Source organism: Rhinatrema bivittatum, chromosome 10 (genome assembly GCF_901001135.1).
Source record: "Rhinatrema bivittatum chromosome 10, aRhiBiv1.1, whole genome shotgun sequence".
Taxonomy (NCBI): domain Eukaryota; kingdom Metazoa; phylum Chordata; class Amphibia; order Gymnophiona; family Rhinatrematidae; genus Rhinatrema; species Rhinatrema bivittatum.
The window spans coordinates 106,752,554-106,771,457 of NC_042624.1; the positions used below are offsets into that span (position 1 = coordinate 106,752,554).

Below are 18,904 nucleotides of genomic sequence, written 5' to 3' on the forward strand. Positions count from 1 at the left end.
CATCTATGTGACAACTGGAAGGAATATGACATTTCATTCCAGAGCCCCACCCACTGCTGCCATCACTGGAGAGTGCCCGGCAATTTAAATGAGGTGCGGACGCGCCTCTGTCGTGCACATGAAGGATTGAGACAAAGGAGCTTGCCCCTTTATGCGCACATTATTTGGACTTACCTGAATCTGGTCCTTATCGCTACTGACATGGCTGAAGAAGGTAGCAGTGAGCATTCTATACCATTACAATTGAACAACCAAGGATTCCAATAATCATGGGCCAAGGATGCTATGATCACTATAATATCCGTCAACCAAAATGATTATCCTCCCTCAGAACTCTCAAACGCACCCTGTTAACACCTATTCCTACCCTTGTTGTATCTACTAAATAACCCTCCTAGTCAATGCCATCGATAGCTAAAAAAAACCCCACTGTTATACTTATTTATGATTTGTTAGATTCAGGATCTTATATCTGTTTATGTATTACAGAGACATGGCTAAAGGACTTATGATGTACCAATCTTTAATTGCTGCTGCTCTCCTAACTTCTCTTATTTTTTCAAGTCCAGACAAGGTCGTAGAGATGGGGGCTTAGCTCTTTTCCTTAAAAAACATCTAAAGTTCACAGAGCTGGACATTACAATTCCATTTCCATATGAGCTACTTTGTTTGAAATCACATTTCATTAACATTTGTCTAACCTATGGATTTCTCTCTCATAATTCCTCCCTTCTCTTTGAATCACTCCTTAACCTTGATCTTCACCTTGTTAAGACTATAATTGTAATTCTAGGTCATTTCAATCTCCACTTTGATGCTCCTTCTCTATCCCATTCAGCTCAGATTCTGTTGAATACCCTCTACTTTTGTGGTTGGCAGCAGATTATTTCTGCTCCAATGCATAAGAAAGGTCATTGCTTTGATTTGGTTTTTGTTAATAATACTGGTTTTTCATTGGGCGGTGCAGGTGTCTTTACTACTAGAATTCCATGGAGCGACCATTTCCTCATATCCTTCTCACTCGTGTCTTCTTGTACAAACCATATGCCCACCAGCACCAAAACTACCATTATGAAACGCGGCCATATTGACCCTCAAACGTTAGCATCAAAAATAGTACCATTACTAGAAAACAATATTTGCAACCTCCCCAAGGAATTTGTACAACACTGGAATACTTCACTAACATTGATCCTTGATAAACTTATCTTTGAAGCTTTTTTTCCCAGGAAAAGAGCCAAACTTGCCCGTGGTTTAACAATTGTCTCCAAAAAAAAGAAATGTGAGCTGAGGAAGTTAGAGAGGAAGTGATGTCGTTATACTACTCAATGCAACAAGTTGTTATTTTAACTCCAAACTCTCAACTTATCAAGATGCCATTAACACTGCAAAAAAAGCATACATGTAATCTAATCTTACCACTGTATTTAATAACCCTAAAGAATTGATTTGTCATTAAACAGATTATTAACCCTAGCTTATGTTCTTCCATCTTGCCACCCACAGTTCCTAGAAAGAACATTGCTGAGACATTCACACTATATTTTATTGACAAAGCTGTAGCTGTGAAAAATACTTTTTTTGAACACTGAAAATGATGTTCTTGATGAGTTTATTTCTGATGGTCCAACCTGGGAACAGTTTGTACCTGTTTCAGAATCAGATAATATCCATAACATTAATAAAATGAATTATTCTAATCATCTCAACCCTTGTCCTACAACACTTTTGAAAATTATTAGGACTGAAACAGCTACATTCATCTCCAATTTCATTAATTCTTGCCTCAAATATGACTCTCTTCCAGATTCATTGAAACAGGCTTCAGTTTACCCTATCCTTAAGAAAACCTCAGCCAATCTAACACTACCAGCCAGCTATCATCCTATTGCTTCTTTACCATGCATGGCTAAAATTATAGAAACAGCTGTTCTTCAGCTCAGCAATTTTCTCAATTCCAATAACATAGTTGCTCAATATCAATTTTACTTTAGAAAGTACTATAGCACTGAATTACTTCTACTTTCTAGTTTTGACACGGTGAGATGAGGCTTTGTTCAGGGTATGTCTTTCCTTTTGGTGTTACTGAATATCTCTTTAGCATTCAACACAGTCAACCATCAAATTCTTCTTTCTAGACTGCAATCTGTTGGGATAATGGGTTCAGTACTTTCTTCACCTCAGGACCCAATAAATCAAAATTGATTCCCAACCCTCCTCTTAGATCCCCCTCAGTTCCAGTGTATCCCAGGCTTCTGCACTCTCCGCAGCCCTGTACAACATTTATCTAATGCCCTTATGCTGCATTTTAACCGGCCTTTGTGTTCAAGTATTTGCTGACAATATCAAGTTCTTTCCACTTAAGACGCTTGGTTACAAACCGAAACATTTCTCTTGTCTTGTCTCACAACTATCCAGAAAGGGCTCAATCAAAGCAAACTAGTTCTCAAAATCATGAAAACTGAAGCTATTATTTTGTCATGTTTTCCAATTCCTAATACTCCTACATTTTTCCAGTTTAATAATCAGACCATCATTTTTCTCAAAATGTTTGTAAACTTGGAGCTATTATTGATCCTTTTCTTTCTATGCAAGACCACATTAAAATGGTCATGCAATCCTCTTTCTACAAATTAGGCAAGCCAGAGCTGGAAGGCCCAGAGTCCACAGGTCTAGGCAAGACAGAGTTGGAAAGCCCGGATGCCACAGGACTAAGCAAGACAGAACAGAGCCAAGCAGAGTGCTGGGTGTACTCGATGACAAGGCATCAGCTGTAACAAAAGGCAGGTCTAAATAGGCCAAGCCCTACTGACTCATGAGCCCATGGAGACTATGACTAGAGTGAGAGCAGGTGTAGCTCCATGAGGATCTCTTGTGGCAGGGAGGCTGCATAGAAGGCTGGATTCATAACAGGCATAGAGTGAGGGATATGGCCACACACTCAGTGGCATGAAGACCCCAAGACAGAGTGAGGAGTATAGCAGCAAGCACAGTAGCATAATGGAATTTATTCAAATGGATCACTAGGGGCTTTTAGCGCTGCAATCAATGTACACCCTAGGGTGGACACCCACAGACAGCAGACCAGATTGTCACTTTTGTTATAAACAGAGCACAGAGAAGTGCTGATGCTTACTAAGAAGTTACTACAAGAGATATAGCGTCACTGACTTTTACACAGAGAAAGCAAGCTGTTCCCTATCACAGTCAATCAATGGCCACGGTGCATATGTTGTAAGAGAAAATCACTCCCTCTATGCTCCTTATGCCCATTGACACATACTGCCTGCCTGTTGTAGAAAGAAGTGCAGTCTTACCCTGCTGATATACAGGTACACTGTAGTTCCTTTGATTGCACATGGTTGTGGATATTCTTCCAGCTGGAAGAGTCTTACCTCAAAATCAACAACAATAGGATTATATTTTAATGATCTTCCCCAGTGCCGATATGTAGCGGCATTAAAATCTGTTAAGAATCTGCCACTTGAGGCAGCACTCCCACCTCGAACCCGGGAGATGACATCTTTAATGAGTTGTTTCTGTTCAGCTGAATCTGGAAAATTAAAGTGAGGTATACAGAAAAAAATGTTAAGGTAAGAAAAAAAGTCTAAATCTGGCTTTCCCAGTTAACAAAGATATCCTGTATGTTTATTCAGGTTGGAGGACAGTTTAGTGCTTCCCCACAGAGCTTGCAGTCCCTGCCGAGTTCCCTTTGAGAACAGGGCCAGCATGGATAATGTCTGTGCCCATGTACTTTGCAAGTATGCACAGAGCTCTGAAAATGAAATCTCTAGGTATTCTTCCCACTTCTCCAACCTAACTCCTCTGTTTTACAGCACCCACGTGTGGGGGAGGGACAATTTTCCAAACATGTTTTTACACGTTAAACTCTTGTTTATCCACAAAAAAAAACCCCAGCTTTGACTATTGCTCCCATATTTATCATGGAAAATAAAATGCAATTCTGTGAATTACATGCATACTAAAACTGCACACGAAGCAATACGCTTTCAGTGTGTGAATCTCTTTTCTGCATTTCTCTGTTGTCAGGTTTTCAAAATAGCTCAATGCCTCGAGCACCGCACTGGGCTTACTAAGTGCAGCCTACCAACCCCACCATCACAACCGAAAATAGGGATTCATTGAGCGCGTGATCATCACGGATGCCAATGTGCACACTTTGGCAAGCTTTTGAAAGCGAAGCCCTTCACAGACCCAATAACCATGCCGAGGCATTCTTCACCGATATGAGCGCCATTTCTTTTAATCAGGTCAGCCAGAGGGAAACCTACTATGGCGCATCAAACCGCTATCTTCACACTCCTTTTTAGAGGCTTTCAATGTTGTTTCTAGACCCTCCTCTTCTGAAACAACTGAGATCCCCAATGTCTGTCCAATGCATGAACTCATCGTTTCACTGGTCAACTCTGTAATCAAGAAAAGGAAAGAATGATAACATTAAAATCGGAAGGGAGAACAATAACAAAAAGTACAGTTTGTTCTTTTTTCAAATGATAAGTGGCCTTTAAAGCACCTGATAATCGGTAGCTGGCAATGAGCATGTCTTCTGGATGCATCAAATAGATTTCAAGAACACGTTCATATTTTCGGGGCAATAATAAAACTGTCCATGTTGGCGCAAACTCTACTGGTACTTTTTGCCTACATGGCAACTAAGCAGTTAATTCTGCTTTGATTATTGCCCCCTGGAAAAATTATCCAACAGAGACTTGCACCTGATTTCTCTTAGGGTAATTTTTCCATCGGAAACTATGAGCATGGTTTTGATTATACAAAGCTGCATGCATTGTTGAGGAGTCCGCCTTCTCCCTGCCCCCCCCCCCCCCCCCCCCGGAGTGTCTCCAAGCAAGGCGGGCAAAATTACCCATGCTGTTGAACGCGAGCCACTTAGCCTGCATTAAAGGTAGGCAACTTCAAAGACCTCATTTTCATGGGTAACATACTTTTGAAAACTGTCCTTTTTAGTTCTAATTGTAATAACTTTTAATAAACTTATTCAAGACCATATTCAGTTAAAACATGAAATATGCATTACAAATATATTTTTCCATAAAATGTTCTACTAGTAAGAAATTTGGTAATAAATGCTATTTGATTACAGTACATTTGATTTGCACTATACAAATATTAAATAAAAGACATTTTAAAAGCCCACAAGGATATAAAAGCACTTCTTACCAACACATACAAAAGCTCAATATACTTTTCTCAATGTGGGTAGATCCAACTTTACTGAATTACAGTTTTAAAAAAAAAATCATGCTTTGGAGCCAAATTGGATTATTTTGGGTCTGGTTCATGATCAAAGCAAAAATGATGGATTAGGACTGGGTTTGTTTCTAGAGAAACACAAGGACAGGGAGAGAAGGAGAGAATCATCAATTATGACTTAGTATGAACATTGGGACAGAACTGTTCTGCTCTAAATTCATGTAAGCAAAAACAAGGAGAAGTTGAAGATATTGTTTCAGTCTTTTAGCTATGAAGGAAGATGTGTAATAACATGACTTCTCCTGAGTTTGTCAGTTTCCAGTTCAGGTGGAACCTGTCCTAGCACCATGAGGGGCCTTAAGATGAAAACACCATGGCCTTTTAATGTAGCTTCCTCAGCTCATGTAATATTTTTTATTAGACTCTTGGAACTGGTCTATGAGTTGCATTGACATTTAAGTGGGAAAATACTGGAAGATATTCAGCGCTGGAACTGTTTCTCTTATGTCTCCATACATATGACATGTACACTCACATCTTTGGAGGAATTGAGCCATAATTCACTTTCATGTGGGAACTCAGAAAGTGAAGAATAAAGGTTTCCCCAGGTTGCAGGAAATCGTTCTTCCTTTGCTTGTTTGAGCTGATTGAAGAAGGAACTCTGGCGATGTTTGTGCGATGGAGAATGGGGAGGAGAAATTGGGATGGGATGGTGATTTGTGACTTACGTGACTCTATGGGAAGTTAGATGTTACCTACTGTGAAGATGTATGGTGGGGGGGGGGGAGAAGGTGGAATTGGTGTTCTATAACAGGAGTGTAGCAGTGCGTGTAGTATGTGGATAAGGGATGAGTTTGGTACTTGCTTCTTGTACATGAAATGGTTATGTGGGCCAGAAACAAATGTGTCTGTTGTAGTCCCTAACAATAACACTGAGGCGATGGGCTGTGCGAGTTCTTCCAAGAACATATTAAAAGGTTGCAGGTTACAGGAAAGATAGGAGTGTGCAGTCAAAAAGATTTTATTTTGTGTTTTATGTCATATTTTTGCTTGATTCACAGTTTTATTTCATTTCTTTTCAATAAAACAAAAGGAAATCAAATTCCAAGGCTATCCTCCTGATTCCCCTTCCTGCCCTCGATTTTAAAGAACATTGTATGGGTCTTAGGTCCTTCCTCACACCCATCCGTTCTTTAAAAATAAATCTGTCATGTCCTAGGCTCTTCCAGCCATCCAATCTTTGTTAAACAAGGTGGCTCCAAGTACCCTCCCCACCAGCCTCAATCCTTCCTCTGACCCTACCCCCCACCAAAAAAAACTCCTCACGCTGAGCTGGAAGCACGACTTCCCCTTAACTGTTTCCTGCTCTCTAGCATTGGTACAACAATGGTACACCAGCTATGCAAAACAACATTTTTAAAAAAGGCTGTGCTCCCCTACAAATAATGAAGAGGCAACACTTGTCTATAGTACACTACCCCGCAGTACGGCAGAGATCATGTTTGCAAGAGTTCAGACATTCACTGCAATTACAAATACATGGTGAAATGCCTTCAACATCCAGAATTTCTCAATGCTTGCTGGGAATTCTAAGCTGTGGCGCAATATTCCAGCTGAAAAAAAATAAATACTGGAAAAAGACCATATAGTAAACACTCAAAGTTATCATGAAGAAAGAGGAAAAAAGTGACACAATAGACAGTCATAGATGCTATTTTAAGGGCATGGCTTACAGCATCTTTGCTAACATTCAAAACTGTTAACAAAAGTAAAATAATGCAATGCCACTTACAATCAACACTATGTTTATGTTATTCACGTTATTTTAACTGTAAGTACAGGTGGGAACCGAGAAGATGATCTGACAGAACCAAGAACTAAAAAACAAAAATATAAACAATTCAGCTATACCTATGTGACCTAGTCCCACATCTGTGATCCTTAATCTTTACCAACTCTTAAACTCTACCGTGCAGGGTCATTTTCAAAGGAAAATGTAAATGTGACCTGCTATCTTAGCAATTTTCAGAAATCTATTTCTAGTTCATTAAGTGCATTTAACTCAAAGAAAACCTATTGTTGTAGCACTTCCCAGCTTTTGAAAACGTTCAATGGTCTTGGAAAGAATTAAAGATACACTGGAAGAAAGGCAGGATAGCGGAGATGTGATAGAGATGAAATATCTGCAAGGTATCAATGCATAGGAGAGAGCCTCTTTCAATGGAAAGGAGGCTTGGAATGAAGGGTTATGGGATAAGGGGGAAAGGGGGAAAGGGGGTGGACTGAGGAGTCGTCTAAAGAAATGTTTCTTTCCAGAGAAGGTGGTGGATGCACGGAACAGCCTTCCGATTGAAGTGGTGAAGACAAAGCAGCATGGAATAAGCACAGGGAGTGATAGGGATTGGAGTGCTGAGTAGTTGGCGTGGATGAACAGACTGGACAGGCCGAAGGCTCTTTTTCCATTCTCACATTTCTATGATTCTATGATATGGATGAGTAAAGGATTTTTTTTTTGTTTGTTTTCTTTTTTTTTTTAATTCATTTATTTCACTTTCATTTACTCGAAATGAAAAGAAAAAAACAAACAAAAAAAAAAGTGAAAAAAAAAAGAGGCCGGATTCCCCTCCCCCCCCCCCCTACTAGTGCCATCAAAATCAAAATTATTCTCCCCCTCCCACCGCTGGGCCTTCCCCTCTCCCTGAACCCATCTTATCTCAACTGTAGGTTATAAGAAGTGGAAAGAACTGATCCCCAGGTGCTCCTGCTGGCTCTGAGGTCTCCACCATTCTGGCCTCAGGGTCAGTAGGTATCGTTTGGAGAAAAGAGAACCCACAGATGGGGCAAGATTGATCAATGGAGGAGAAAGGAATAGGAGAAGGAGCAGGGCGATTAATTTTTATTTTTTTTATTTCAGCATTGGATGGTTGGTGGCGTTGGCAGGAGACTGGGCCAGGGCTGCATTCCGAAACCAAAAAAAAAAGCAACCCTTAAATCATTTTGGTGGTGTTTTTCTTTTCACTTTGAAAAGACGCGTAATGAAATAGAATGTTTCCCTGCTTTTTTTCTCATGTCATTTCGAAACACCGCACATGAATTATAGCTTTCAATAACGCAAAACGCTTTCAATTGCATACGAACCAGCAGCCTTCATCATTTCTTGGTCAACAACCAAGATGTATTCAAAAATGCCTCCCATGGTTCCTGAGGTTAGAAAATGGGTGCCATAATCATTAATAAATTTGGCATACAGTCCGTAGTTGTATTTCTCTGGAAGTTCCATTAACGACTGCAGGAAGTCTTCATCAAGAACAAGGTTGTTCCTTCTCATTTTAAAACGAGCTGTTTGCACCTTGGTCATAACGCGTACAAAACCAGTATTCTGTAGGGAAACAAATTCAACAAAAGATACTCTTAACTGTGTAGTTTAAACACAGAAACTTAGAAATATCAGCAGAAAAGGACTAAATGGTCTATCCAGTCTGCCTAGTAAGCTTATGGTAATATCTTCTGTGCTTTGTAGATTACCCTATGCTTATCAGTTTCCCCAGCCCATAAAAGTCGGGCCCTCATTGGTTTCTGTAAGAATCCAATTCCCCTTTTTCCCCTGCCATTGAAGTAGAGAGCAATGATGGAGTTGCACAATTAAACTCTGGAATTTGTTGCCAGAGGAGGTGGTTAGTGCAGTTAGTGTAGCTGAGTTTAAAAAAAGATTGGATAAGTTCTTGGAGAAATCCATTACCTGCTATTAAGTTCACCTAGAGAATAGCCACTGCCATTAGCAATGGTTACATGGGACAGACTTAGTTTTTGGGTACTTGCCAGGTTCTTATGGCCTGGATTGGCCACTGTTGGAAACAGGATGCTGGGCTCAATGGACCCTTGGTCCAGTATGGCATGTTCTTATGTTCTTATGTAACAAGCTTATTGGTTAAAGGGTTGTTACCACTGCACCAGGAAGTTAATCAATGCCCTCTTTCCTTCATTTCCATTCTTTAGCATTTAGGGATCCACAACATTTGAAATCTTTCACTGTTTTGGTTTTCACCACCTCCTCCGGCAGGGCATTCCAGGCATCCACCACCCTCTCCGTGAAGAAATATTTCCTGACGTTGGTTCTGAGACGTCCTCCTTGGAGTTTCATTTCGTGACCCCCCTAGTTCTTCTGATTTCTTTCCAGCGGAAAAGGTTTGATGTTTGCACATCATTAAAACCTCTCAGGTATCTGAAGGTCTGTATCATATCACCCCTGCACCTCCTCTCTTCCAGGGTGTACATATTCATATCCTTCAGTCTCTCCCCATAGGTTTTCTGATACTGACCCCACACCATTTTGGTAGCCCGTCTCTGGACCGCCTCCATCCTGTCTCTATCCCTTTTGAGATAAGGGCTCCAGAACTGAACACAGTACTCCAGTATTTCTACTAGAGACGAGTACAGCGCTGTAAATTACATAAACTAAATATACAATTACATACTGAAAGACACTTTTTTTTCACTCTGGCCCAGTAGAATTTGATGTCCTAACTTTGTGAGCTCCTGAAATTGTTTAAAAACAAAAACAAAACTCATCCTTCTAATGAGGTTATTCAAAAACAAACTGGAAAACACAAGATAAGATTCAAAGGTAGGCCTAGATTCATCAAAAAATAATAAATATAGCAAAAATAGCTCCCGCGATAAAAAAAAAAAAAGGGGGGCATGGTTAGGCTAATTTCTGCAATTCATTTTCACATCGCATGCTGATTAATCCACCGCAGGCACATTATGTCATTCGGTGGTGGGGAGAGGGAGGGAGGGAGGGAAGAGGAGAGAGAGAGATACCAATATGTGACTTTGCTATTGCTTTCATTTTTTGAGTAAATTAAGCAATGAAAGCATTAAAGATAAAAAGGCACCTAAGATGTGCAGAGGATGCAGAACAGAATACAATCTGAATGAGAAAAATTGCCCTATTTTATATCAGTACCTTCTCGCTGTATTTAGTTATGTTCCGAAGACTTCCTGCAGCCTTTTCTCTGCTGGTACCGAATTGAACACTCACAGGACTGTCACCAGGACCTATTCCTAATGTAAATCCTAAAGATGAAGATGTGTCCCTTTTAATGGCATCAAGTAAGTCTCTTGCATCCTCATAAAACGCAGAAGAGAATCCAGAGTCGGCATGAGCCTGAAATAAAATAGAAGTGATGGTAATTTAATATTACTTATTATTTTATGTTTTTATGGAATTTACTTTTTTTTTTTTTTTTTTGAACATTCAGACTGTTTTCTTTAAATATTTGCTTTGTGCAAGGTTTACCAAAATGTATGAATTTCTCCAATATCTGCCTAAGGGCGTAATTTGCTTTTGGAGTAATTGCTAAGATGGTTCTTTTTACAGAGCTGCAGTTGTATCATAGCATTATTCTAGAACGTATTGGTGCTCCGTTCAGGTGGGCTGCAGAAGTAATGCCCAAAAGCTTTTCCACTGGTATAAAGTTATTATAATAAGGCAAAAGTAGACTTTGCCTTCTGAAATCTTGCAGTGTCTTCAGCTGTCACATCGGAAGTCACCCATAAGACAAACTGTCTGAAACTAGCAGCATTTGGATTTTTTTTTTTTTCACATCTTTTAAATATATGTACAGAATAAGAAACCATGGTTTTCTCTCTCATTTCTTTCGGGACTACAAGGGACAATTTCAGATCGGTCTGTGAGGCTGCAAACCTCACGAGTGCTTTTAACATCCATACTTCGTGCAAATTTTTTGAATGAGTGATGCCTCTTTTTCCGGCAGCTACCAGTTCATACGCTGCGGAAGGCCCACGCACACTTTTAGCTTCTGTTAGCTGAGGAGCGGCAATTTTCAGCCAGGCCACTTTAACCAAGTAAATCGCTATTGAGCACGGCCCTGCATGGGGTAAAATTCAGTACAGCCTGACTTGGCCAAAACCTAGCTATGGTCTTCTAGGTGATTTCCCGTTAACCTTGGCAGTCCATCGTACCTGCACATAACGGTTATCAGTGGGGATACATTTTCAAAGGCTAAGTCAGAATAAAGGAGTTATGCTGGCAGATTGGCTGAATCGGTGAAAGTGGATATTCGGCCACCTGAAAGCAGAGCTGTAGTACGAGAGAGGCAACCAAATGGGTGCCAGGTCTAGAGGTGCCAGCTGGGGCGGTTCTAAAATGAGGCAGGGCGAGGCAGCCGCTTCGGGTGGCAAACTTTGGAAGCGGGAAAAACTGCCTTAAACACCTCCCCCCACCCCCCAAACTCCTCTAGCAGTCACCTCACCCTGGCGCCAAAACAAGACAGGACCCGCGGGCCTCCTGTGGATAGTCCTGGGGGAATTCTGCGCTACCGTGAAGCGCAGAATTTGTGCAGTGCAGCCCGGCCACTGCACAAATGCCATCTTTTTTGCCATTTTCTGCATAGTGGGAGCCAAGGAGTGTCCTCGGTCACTTCAGTTAGTTAAGTCTCCATTAGAGAGGTGGGAGGGGAGAAAGGAAAGAGAGGGGGGGGGGGGGGCCGGTAGTCAGGGGCAAAGGCGGGAACTGTGAAAAAAAAAAGGTGGGATTAAAGCGCCTCAGGGCTGCATCATTCTCAGCCGACCGCCGCGGGACCGAGCGCGAGCTCCGGGCAAGCTCCGCCAAACGTCTCGCGGCGCCGCTCTGTTAACTCTGCAGCAGCAGCAGCCAGCTCCCTGTGCCTCCCACACCGCATCTCTCCACACCCACAGACGCCCCAGCCCCTTCATCAAAGTTTGCTAAATTTTCAAGGTGCTTTTTGCTTGGATTCTTTAATTATTTTTATGGCTTTAAAGTTTCTCGGGGCGGATTGCCCTATCGGGGGATCGGGCTTCCACCGGTGGGCCGGTCGCTCCCATCATGTGATTTTTATTTTTTGACTTCCCAGCCAAAGAGAAGAAGAGGGTCTGCTAGCGCTGCGGCCCGAAGAGAAACCTGCGGGGCTGCAGCAGAGCCATCCTGCCGCAGACAGAGGACAACCATGTGGGGCTGGAAGAGAGGCCTGCAAGGCCACGACAGGGCCCATCCTGGCCAGCAACAGCTGGAAAAATGGTAGAGGGGCCGTAAGCCCCGCCGGAGCCCAAGCAGAAGGGGCCGTGAGCCACTGCCGGAGCCCAAGCCAGCAGCGGCTGAAGAAAGGAAGAGGGGCCGCGAGCCGCTGTTGGAGCCCAAGCTGGCGGCAGCTGAAAAAAGTGAAGACAAGCCCAAGTGTCGCCGCCGGAACCCGGGAGAGTGACATTGCTGCCAGCCGCCGCCGCTGGAGAAAAGAAGACCAGGCCGGCAGGGGCCGAAGAAAAGAAGACCAGGCCAGGGGGGGGGGGGGCCGAAAAAATGAAGACCGGCGCCAGCTGCCGCCGGAGACGAGGCCGGCAGACCAAAGATGAGCTGTTCAGCTGGGGGCTTTTATGTGTGTGTATGTGAGGCAGGGAGGGTGCTTCTGAGTCTGTGTGGCATGTATGTGAGGCAGGGAGGGTGCTTCTGTGTGTGTGTGGCATATATGTGAGGCAGGGAGGGTGCTTCTGTGTGTGTGTTTGGCATGTATGTGAGGCAGGGAGGGTGCTTCTGTGTGTGTGTGGTGTGTATGTGAGGCAGGGAGGGTGCTTCTCTGTGTGAGTTTGGCGTGTATGTGAGGCAGAGAAGGTGTTTCCATGTGTGTCAATGTGTGTGCGCGAGAGAGAGAGATGGAGCATGTTTTTGGCTGGCTGTGGCTATGAGAAAGAGGGGGCAATTGTGTGATTGAGTCTGTTTGTAAGTGAGATAGAACATGTGTGTGATTGAGAGCTTGTGTGTAAGTGAAATAGAGAGAACATGTATGTGATTGAAAGCCTGTGTGTAAGAGAGAGCGAAAGCATTGTGTGATTGAGAGAGACTGGCCAGCGAAGTGACATGTGTATGTGTGAGAGAGACTGATCAGGGAGATGACTGGTATGTGTGTGCTTGTGTGTGTGTGTGAGAGAGAGAAGAGACTGGTTGTGGTCCCTAAGGAAGAGGACCGTGAGGACAGCTTAAGCAGCTACTACTGCTTCTGGTGTGGCCTGCAAGGGAAAGGAGTAGGAGAACTGCTGGAGAGGGTAAGTAAAGGTGGCTTTTAAAGTTCATTTTTCTTGATTGACTACCATTTTAATTATTGGGTAGTATGATGTGTCTGCTGTTTTGAAATATTTTATTGGTGTTTGGTAAAGCTTTCAAAATTTGCATGAGTCTTTAATTATTGGATATTCTATTCATCAGCTGTTTTGAAATTGTTTTATTAGTATGATTTTACTATTATGATTAATGATTTATATATTTTGATTTTATTGATTGTTTCATGAGGAATGGTGAAATTTTTGTTTTTCCATTGTTGCACTGTATAGAGTCTGGCGTGATGCTTTTTACAGTTTAGTTTTTGTCTGCATATTTCTATTTATACTTTATGTGGCTTTATTCTGTATTTGGTGAGAGTTTGTGTTCTGCATGCGAAGACTGAGATGAAGCATTCCTTTAACATGTGGTTTCTCTGTAGGGATCTGTAGTAGCTTGGCCTGTTCTGTTTTCCTGATAGGAGGTGTATTGATATTTTAGATTCTGGTGTAATATTTGTGGTATTCTTTTTCATAGGCAGGGTTGTTATTCGTTGAGTGTTGGCAGGTAGTACTGTGTTGAAACGGAAGGACCATGCCGAAATATATCACAATAGGTATGATGCCATATGAATTCCAAGATGCAAAGTTTTCTTGTTGGCATCACAACAGTGAATTAAATTATCACAACAACGTGTATATTAATTTTACCTCAGAATGTCACTTTTTCTGACTCTGGGATTAAGTCCGTCAGTTCAAGCTGCTGGTGACTGTGGAACAGTGTATTGTTGTACTGCCACCTGCTCTTCTACTGAAAATAGTAAATGTTTTCAAACTAATAGGTTTCTTGTTGAATGAAAGTACTTACTGAAATATTTTATAAATGATATATGTGGGCACGGCCCATGGATTTTATAACATGTGCATGCCGGGTAGCTTTTTTTTATGTTTTAAGGGGTGTGTGCATATATATGTAAATTATATATGTAAATTATATTGTATGTGTAATTGGGTACCCATGGGCCACTATGGAGAAAAATCCTCCGGGCCACTATTTTCCCACAATCCGCCCCTGTTTCTCATCACTGTTGGGGTTTTTTTTTTGTCCCACCCCAAATTGTTATTGTTGTTGCTCAGACGCTGAAAGTTTTCCATGAGTGCCTCGCCGGTTATCCATCCCTCGAGCCTGGCTCCAGCATCTCCATTTACATCCAAATTCTGTTATGATCTGGTACTGATGGATGCTAGTGACTTCAGCTCGGCACGTGTCCGCGAGATGGCGTGCTCCATCGTGGACCAGAAGGTAAGGGCATGGGGAGCCAGCCGAGCTCAGCTCCTTTCAACCGGAGGCCGCTTATTCTATCTGGCAAGAGGGATTAGGGAAAGTGTGTCCAGTCTTACTTTTTGTGAGTTCTCTGCTCACTGGCAGTAGTTTCGGGGAACAGGACTCTTCCATTGCCAGTAGTATAAGCCTAATCTGAATAGGTAGGGAGGGAAGGAAGGCTCATGCAATTTCCAGTGGGCAGTCATCGTTATCTAGTGTAGGAAAAAATATGGCGACCATTATGGAAAGCAGGTTCTCTTTAGGGGCAGGGGAAGCAGTTCCTGAGCTGATAAAGAGACCAACAGTTTGAAGCAAGGGAGGCAGGTACGTGCCTTGCCTGACGGATATGGCCACTTTAAGTTAGCAGATGTAGATGGAAGGTCATATAATAGAAAGCACTGGGAGCTGTTGGACCAGAATGTTATGCGCAGAAAATGGCAAAGATGGAGGAGACCCCAGCATGTCGCGAGCAGAGCCATGTCCCACTCGCGCCGGAGTTGAGAGTAATTGTGTGTGGAGGTGTGTGTGTGCGTGAGAGAGAGATTGTGAGCCTGGGGAGGGGGGTGAGAGAGCATGTGGGGGGGGGGGGCAGGGGGCAGAGGGAGCATCATCTCATCCCTTGCCTCAGGCAGCAGATTGCCTTGAGCGGCCCCTGGGTGCCAGTGAACCATGGCCCCCACTAGCACTACAGCAGTGGAAATAAGAGGCCATGCCATCGGAGGGGAGGACTAATGACCGTTCTGCCTGAAAGTAAGGGAGCATTTCCACAGCGCTCTTGCTTTTGGCTACGTTAAAGAGAGGCATTCCTGGAGATGTTTCAGGGGGAGAGGGTTTGCAAACTATGCTCATACATTTGAATTGTAAAGGTGTGCACATAATCGACATGCATTCATTATGCTTTCATTTTAAAAGGCTCAAGGTAAGCTTGTATGTTTTAGTCACATAACCCTGATATTCAATCACAAATTAGGCAGGTGCTTTATATTGGACTATAAAGGTTTGCTCGCCAGGGCTTAACAGTAGGTACATAACCTTTAAGATAAATGCCCTCCAGAAAACATACTCTAATGTGTATTAATAAAAATATATAGGAAAATAAGATACTATACAGATTTCAATGACCTTTCATATTAAAGAAAGAACCACATACATAGTAAAATTAAATGTAAAGCATCCTGGGTATTGCCGTTCTCAGATACCTTTCTGTGTTAGACATGGTAAATCATCTACTTGAGATCAATATTGTATGACATGAAATGAACTCAGAAACTCACCCAATGAGCAGAGATAACCAGACTGGGCACATTGTAAATGATTGATTTCTAATGATTTTACTGTACACTGCTTTAATAACTTTTTGAGATAAGTGCTATATAAAAAAAACTAAATCATTCACCCTAGCTCATTCTGCTAAAGTTATTGTTTCTGTCTGAAATGTGTTAAGCAAATTCCTCTCTCTCACTCTGTCTGCCACGTCGCCAAGTGTCTGGCTGCCCTAGTTGCTGTGTGAGCCCATTTGTGACATTTTTGTCGATATGTGAACTTTTCAGACCAGTTTTATTGAAAATTGCTACAATACATGCCTTTGAATTATCAATAGGATTTACCTGTGTTAAGGTTTAAGGTTTATTGTCATTTATATACCGTTGTCTCAGCATAGCCTTTACAGCGGTTAGCATTTCAATAAAATACATAAAAGCAATGAAATTACAATCATATCATAAAAGAATTAACAGCTAAAATAATTAAAAGATCAGAAATGACAAAACACATTAGCTGTTAAAATAAAGAGAAATTAAAATAAAGTATAGTAAAAATAGATATTAAATAAATAAAATACTAAAAGCACATATTTAGCATTGAGAAATAATAGATAAAAAGGAAAATGCTGTAGATGTTGAGTTAATGTGCATGCCTATTTCTCGTTTTCAGTGTAAGCACTTAACGTGGGTAAGTGGGATTTTTGAAAACTGCTGTGATAGCATGTTGCATTTACATTTTCCTTTGAAAATTACCTTCTAGCAGGTTTTCCCATTTCATACAGATGGAATAATGCTGATAACTGTACAAGCATCTAGGACACTGTGTGCTCCTGCTCTATCTATGCCATTTTAAATGGGGCTGCACCTTAGCGGTGCCTGCAGGAGCTCTTGTAATCTGGTATATGAGTAGATTGAAGAAGACACTTGTATTCACAGTTGTTTAATGTCCTTCAACATAATGCCTACTCGTGGGAACTCTCTAAGGTGAATTTTAAAAGCCCGATGTGCACATCAGCGGGGGGATGTGTGAAGAAGTTGGGCTCATGCGCGCCGAGTGGATTTTAAAAGCCGCCGAGACACGCACGCATCTAGGAGGTTTTCAAAAGGGGGCTGGGCGTGGTCGTTTCGGGGCGAGAACCTGAGATGTGCGCGGAAATACCTCCGCGACGCAGATTTGGGGGGGGGGGTTTAAGAGTCAGGGCTAACTGGGGGGAGTTAAGGCTATTAAACTAGGTGGGTTTGGAGGACCTATCCCTTAACTGGGTGAACTGGGGTCGAACTGGTAAAACTGGGAATAGCGTCGGCGCACGCCCCTTTTAAAATCCCCCGACTTACGTGGCAGAAGCGGGATTTGCGCACTCACTTAAAATGTGGCCACACGTGCACATGGCCAGGCCAGTGTATGACACGCATACATATATGTGCGCCAGTTATAAAATAGCCGCGTCCCTGGGCTCAGGCCAGTGCCTGCGCCCGCACGTGCTCCCGCGTGCCACTTTGAAAGTTACCGGCGCTGTGCTTATACAACATGCTGAAGCCAAAACAACAATGTGCCAGGCCTCGCTTTGGCTGGACAGAATATAGAAAGCTGGTGCCCTTTTGAGAACGAGCGCACTTACCAGAAATTGATACAAATGAAAATTGTAAGGTTTTCGAAAATGCTTCTCATCATCTCCATAATATAAGCGTTCACAGGCAGGATCATATTTCAGATCTCTCCACTCTCCGTTGTAGACATACTCACACTGGCCACCATAATATGTAGGGTCATACACATACTGGTTTTCATCCTGGGTAAGTATATTAAATCTTTAAAGAAAAAGACATTATTGAAAATTCTCAGTTTGGTATTGCTTAGTAAAGAACATATACAGTAACTGTTAGCATCATTTTCTCCTGATTCTTCTGTTGCCAGAGTTAAGAACATAAGAACATGCCATACTGGGTCAGACCGAGGATCCATCAAGCCCAGCATCCTGTTTCCAACAGTCGCCTATCCAGGCTACAAGTACCTGGCAAGTACCCAAACACTAAGTAGATCCCGTGCTACTAATGCTGGTAATAAGCAGTGGCTATTCCCTAAGTCAACTTGATTAAAAGCAGTTAATGGACTTCTCCTCCAGGAACTTGTCCAAATCTTTTTTTAAACCCAGCTGCACTAACTGCCTTAATCACATCTTCTGGCAATGAACTCCAGAGCTTAATTGTGCGTTGAGTGAAAAATAATTTTCTCAGATTTTTTTCCAGGTCATCAAAAATAATTGTTAGTATAATGACATAATCAAATGATGGCAGATAAATACCATCTGGCCCATTTAGATCACCTAGTTGTCGTCCTCTGTGATTCTAGTTTATGATGTGCCAAAAGTCAATCTGTAAGTGTATGTATGCTTTCTCTGGTTTTGGTCAAAAAACAGACATGGCGTTTAGTGATGCTGTACATAATGTTTTTATAGTACAGTGAGGAGGAGGGAGTAAAGCCAGTCAGTAATACCCTTCCATGTAAAATGAAGTGACAACAATACGAGGGATTTCTCAGGACAACAGCTTTGTATAATAAACTTCAAAAAAATAAAAAGGCACAGTAACATCATAGATGATAGGAGACAGGGACCACTTGACCCACCTAGCCTGCTCCATTGCTTTCCTCTCTGGTTGGCTACTAGGGATGTGAATCGTTTTCCATATCGTCTTAACGATAGAAATCGTGTGGCAGGGCAAGAAAATCGTCTTAGGCACGATTTTTTAGTTAAAAAATCGTTAAAAATCGTTTTTTCCGATTAGTGCGCACTAACTCGAGTTAGTGCGCACTAACGGGAGTTAGTGCGCACTAACTGGGAGTTAGTGCGCACTAACTGAAAATGATACAATTGACACTTTTCAGGTCAGTTAAGGTCAGTTTAGGAATGAATATGTATTCCTATTGGCTGCCCTCTTATTTATTCATGTTACCAAGTTTCCTACTGACAGTATATGGGGGATGGGAAATGGAAACAGTTGGTAGCTTGACAAAACA

The 18,904-nt window shown here is 42.1% G+C and overlaps 1 protein-coding gene across 1 annotated transcript in view; it reads right to left on the reverse strand.

Annotated features, from left to right (window-relative positions):
- The window catches only part of C8A (complement C8 alpha chain), a 41,193-nt gene that overhangs the window by 6,750 nt on the left and 15,539 nt on the right, over positions 1-18,904 (reverse strand). Inside the window, exons 5-9 of the mRNA XM_029618202.1 lie at positions 17,508-17,697; positions 10,199-10,399; positions 8,371-8,611; positions 4,293-4,427; positions 3,396-3,553 (exon numbers count right to left, since the gene is read on the reverse strand). Coding sequence (XP_029474062.1) covers positions 3,396-3,553; positions 4,293-4,427; positions 8,371-8,611; positions 10,199-10,399; positions 17,508-17,697 — 925 coding nt within the window. The remainder of the gene's footprint in view (positions 1-3,395; positions 3,554-4,292; positions 4,428-8,370; positions 8,612-10,198; positions 10,400-17,507; positions 17,698-18,904) is intronic.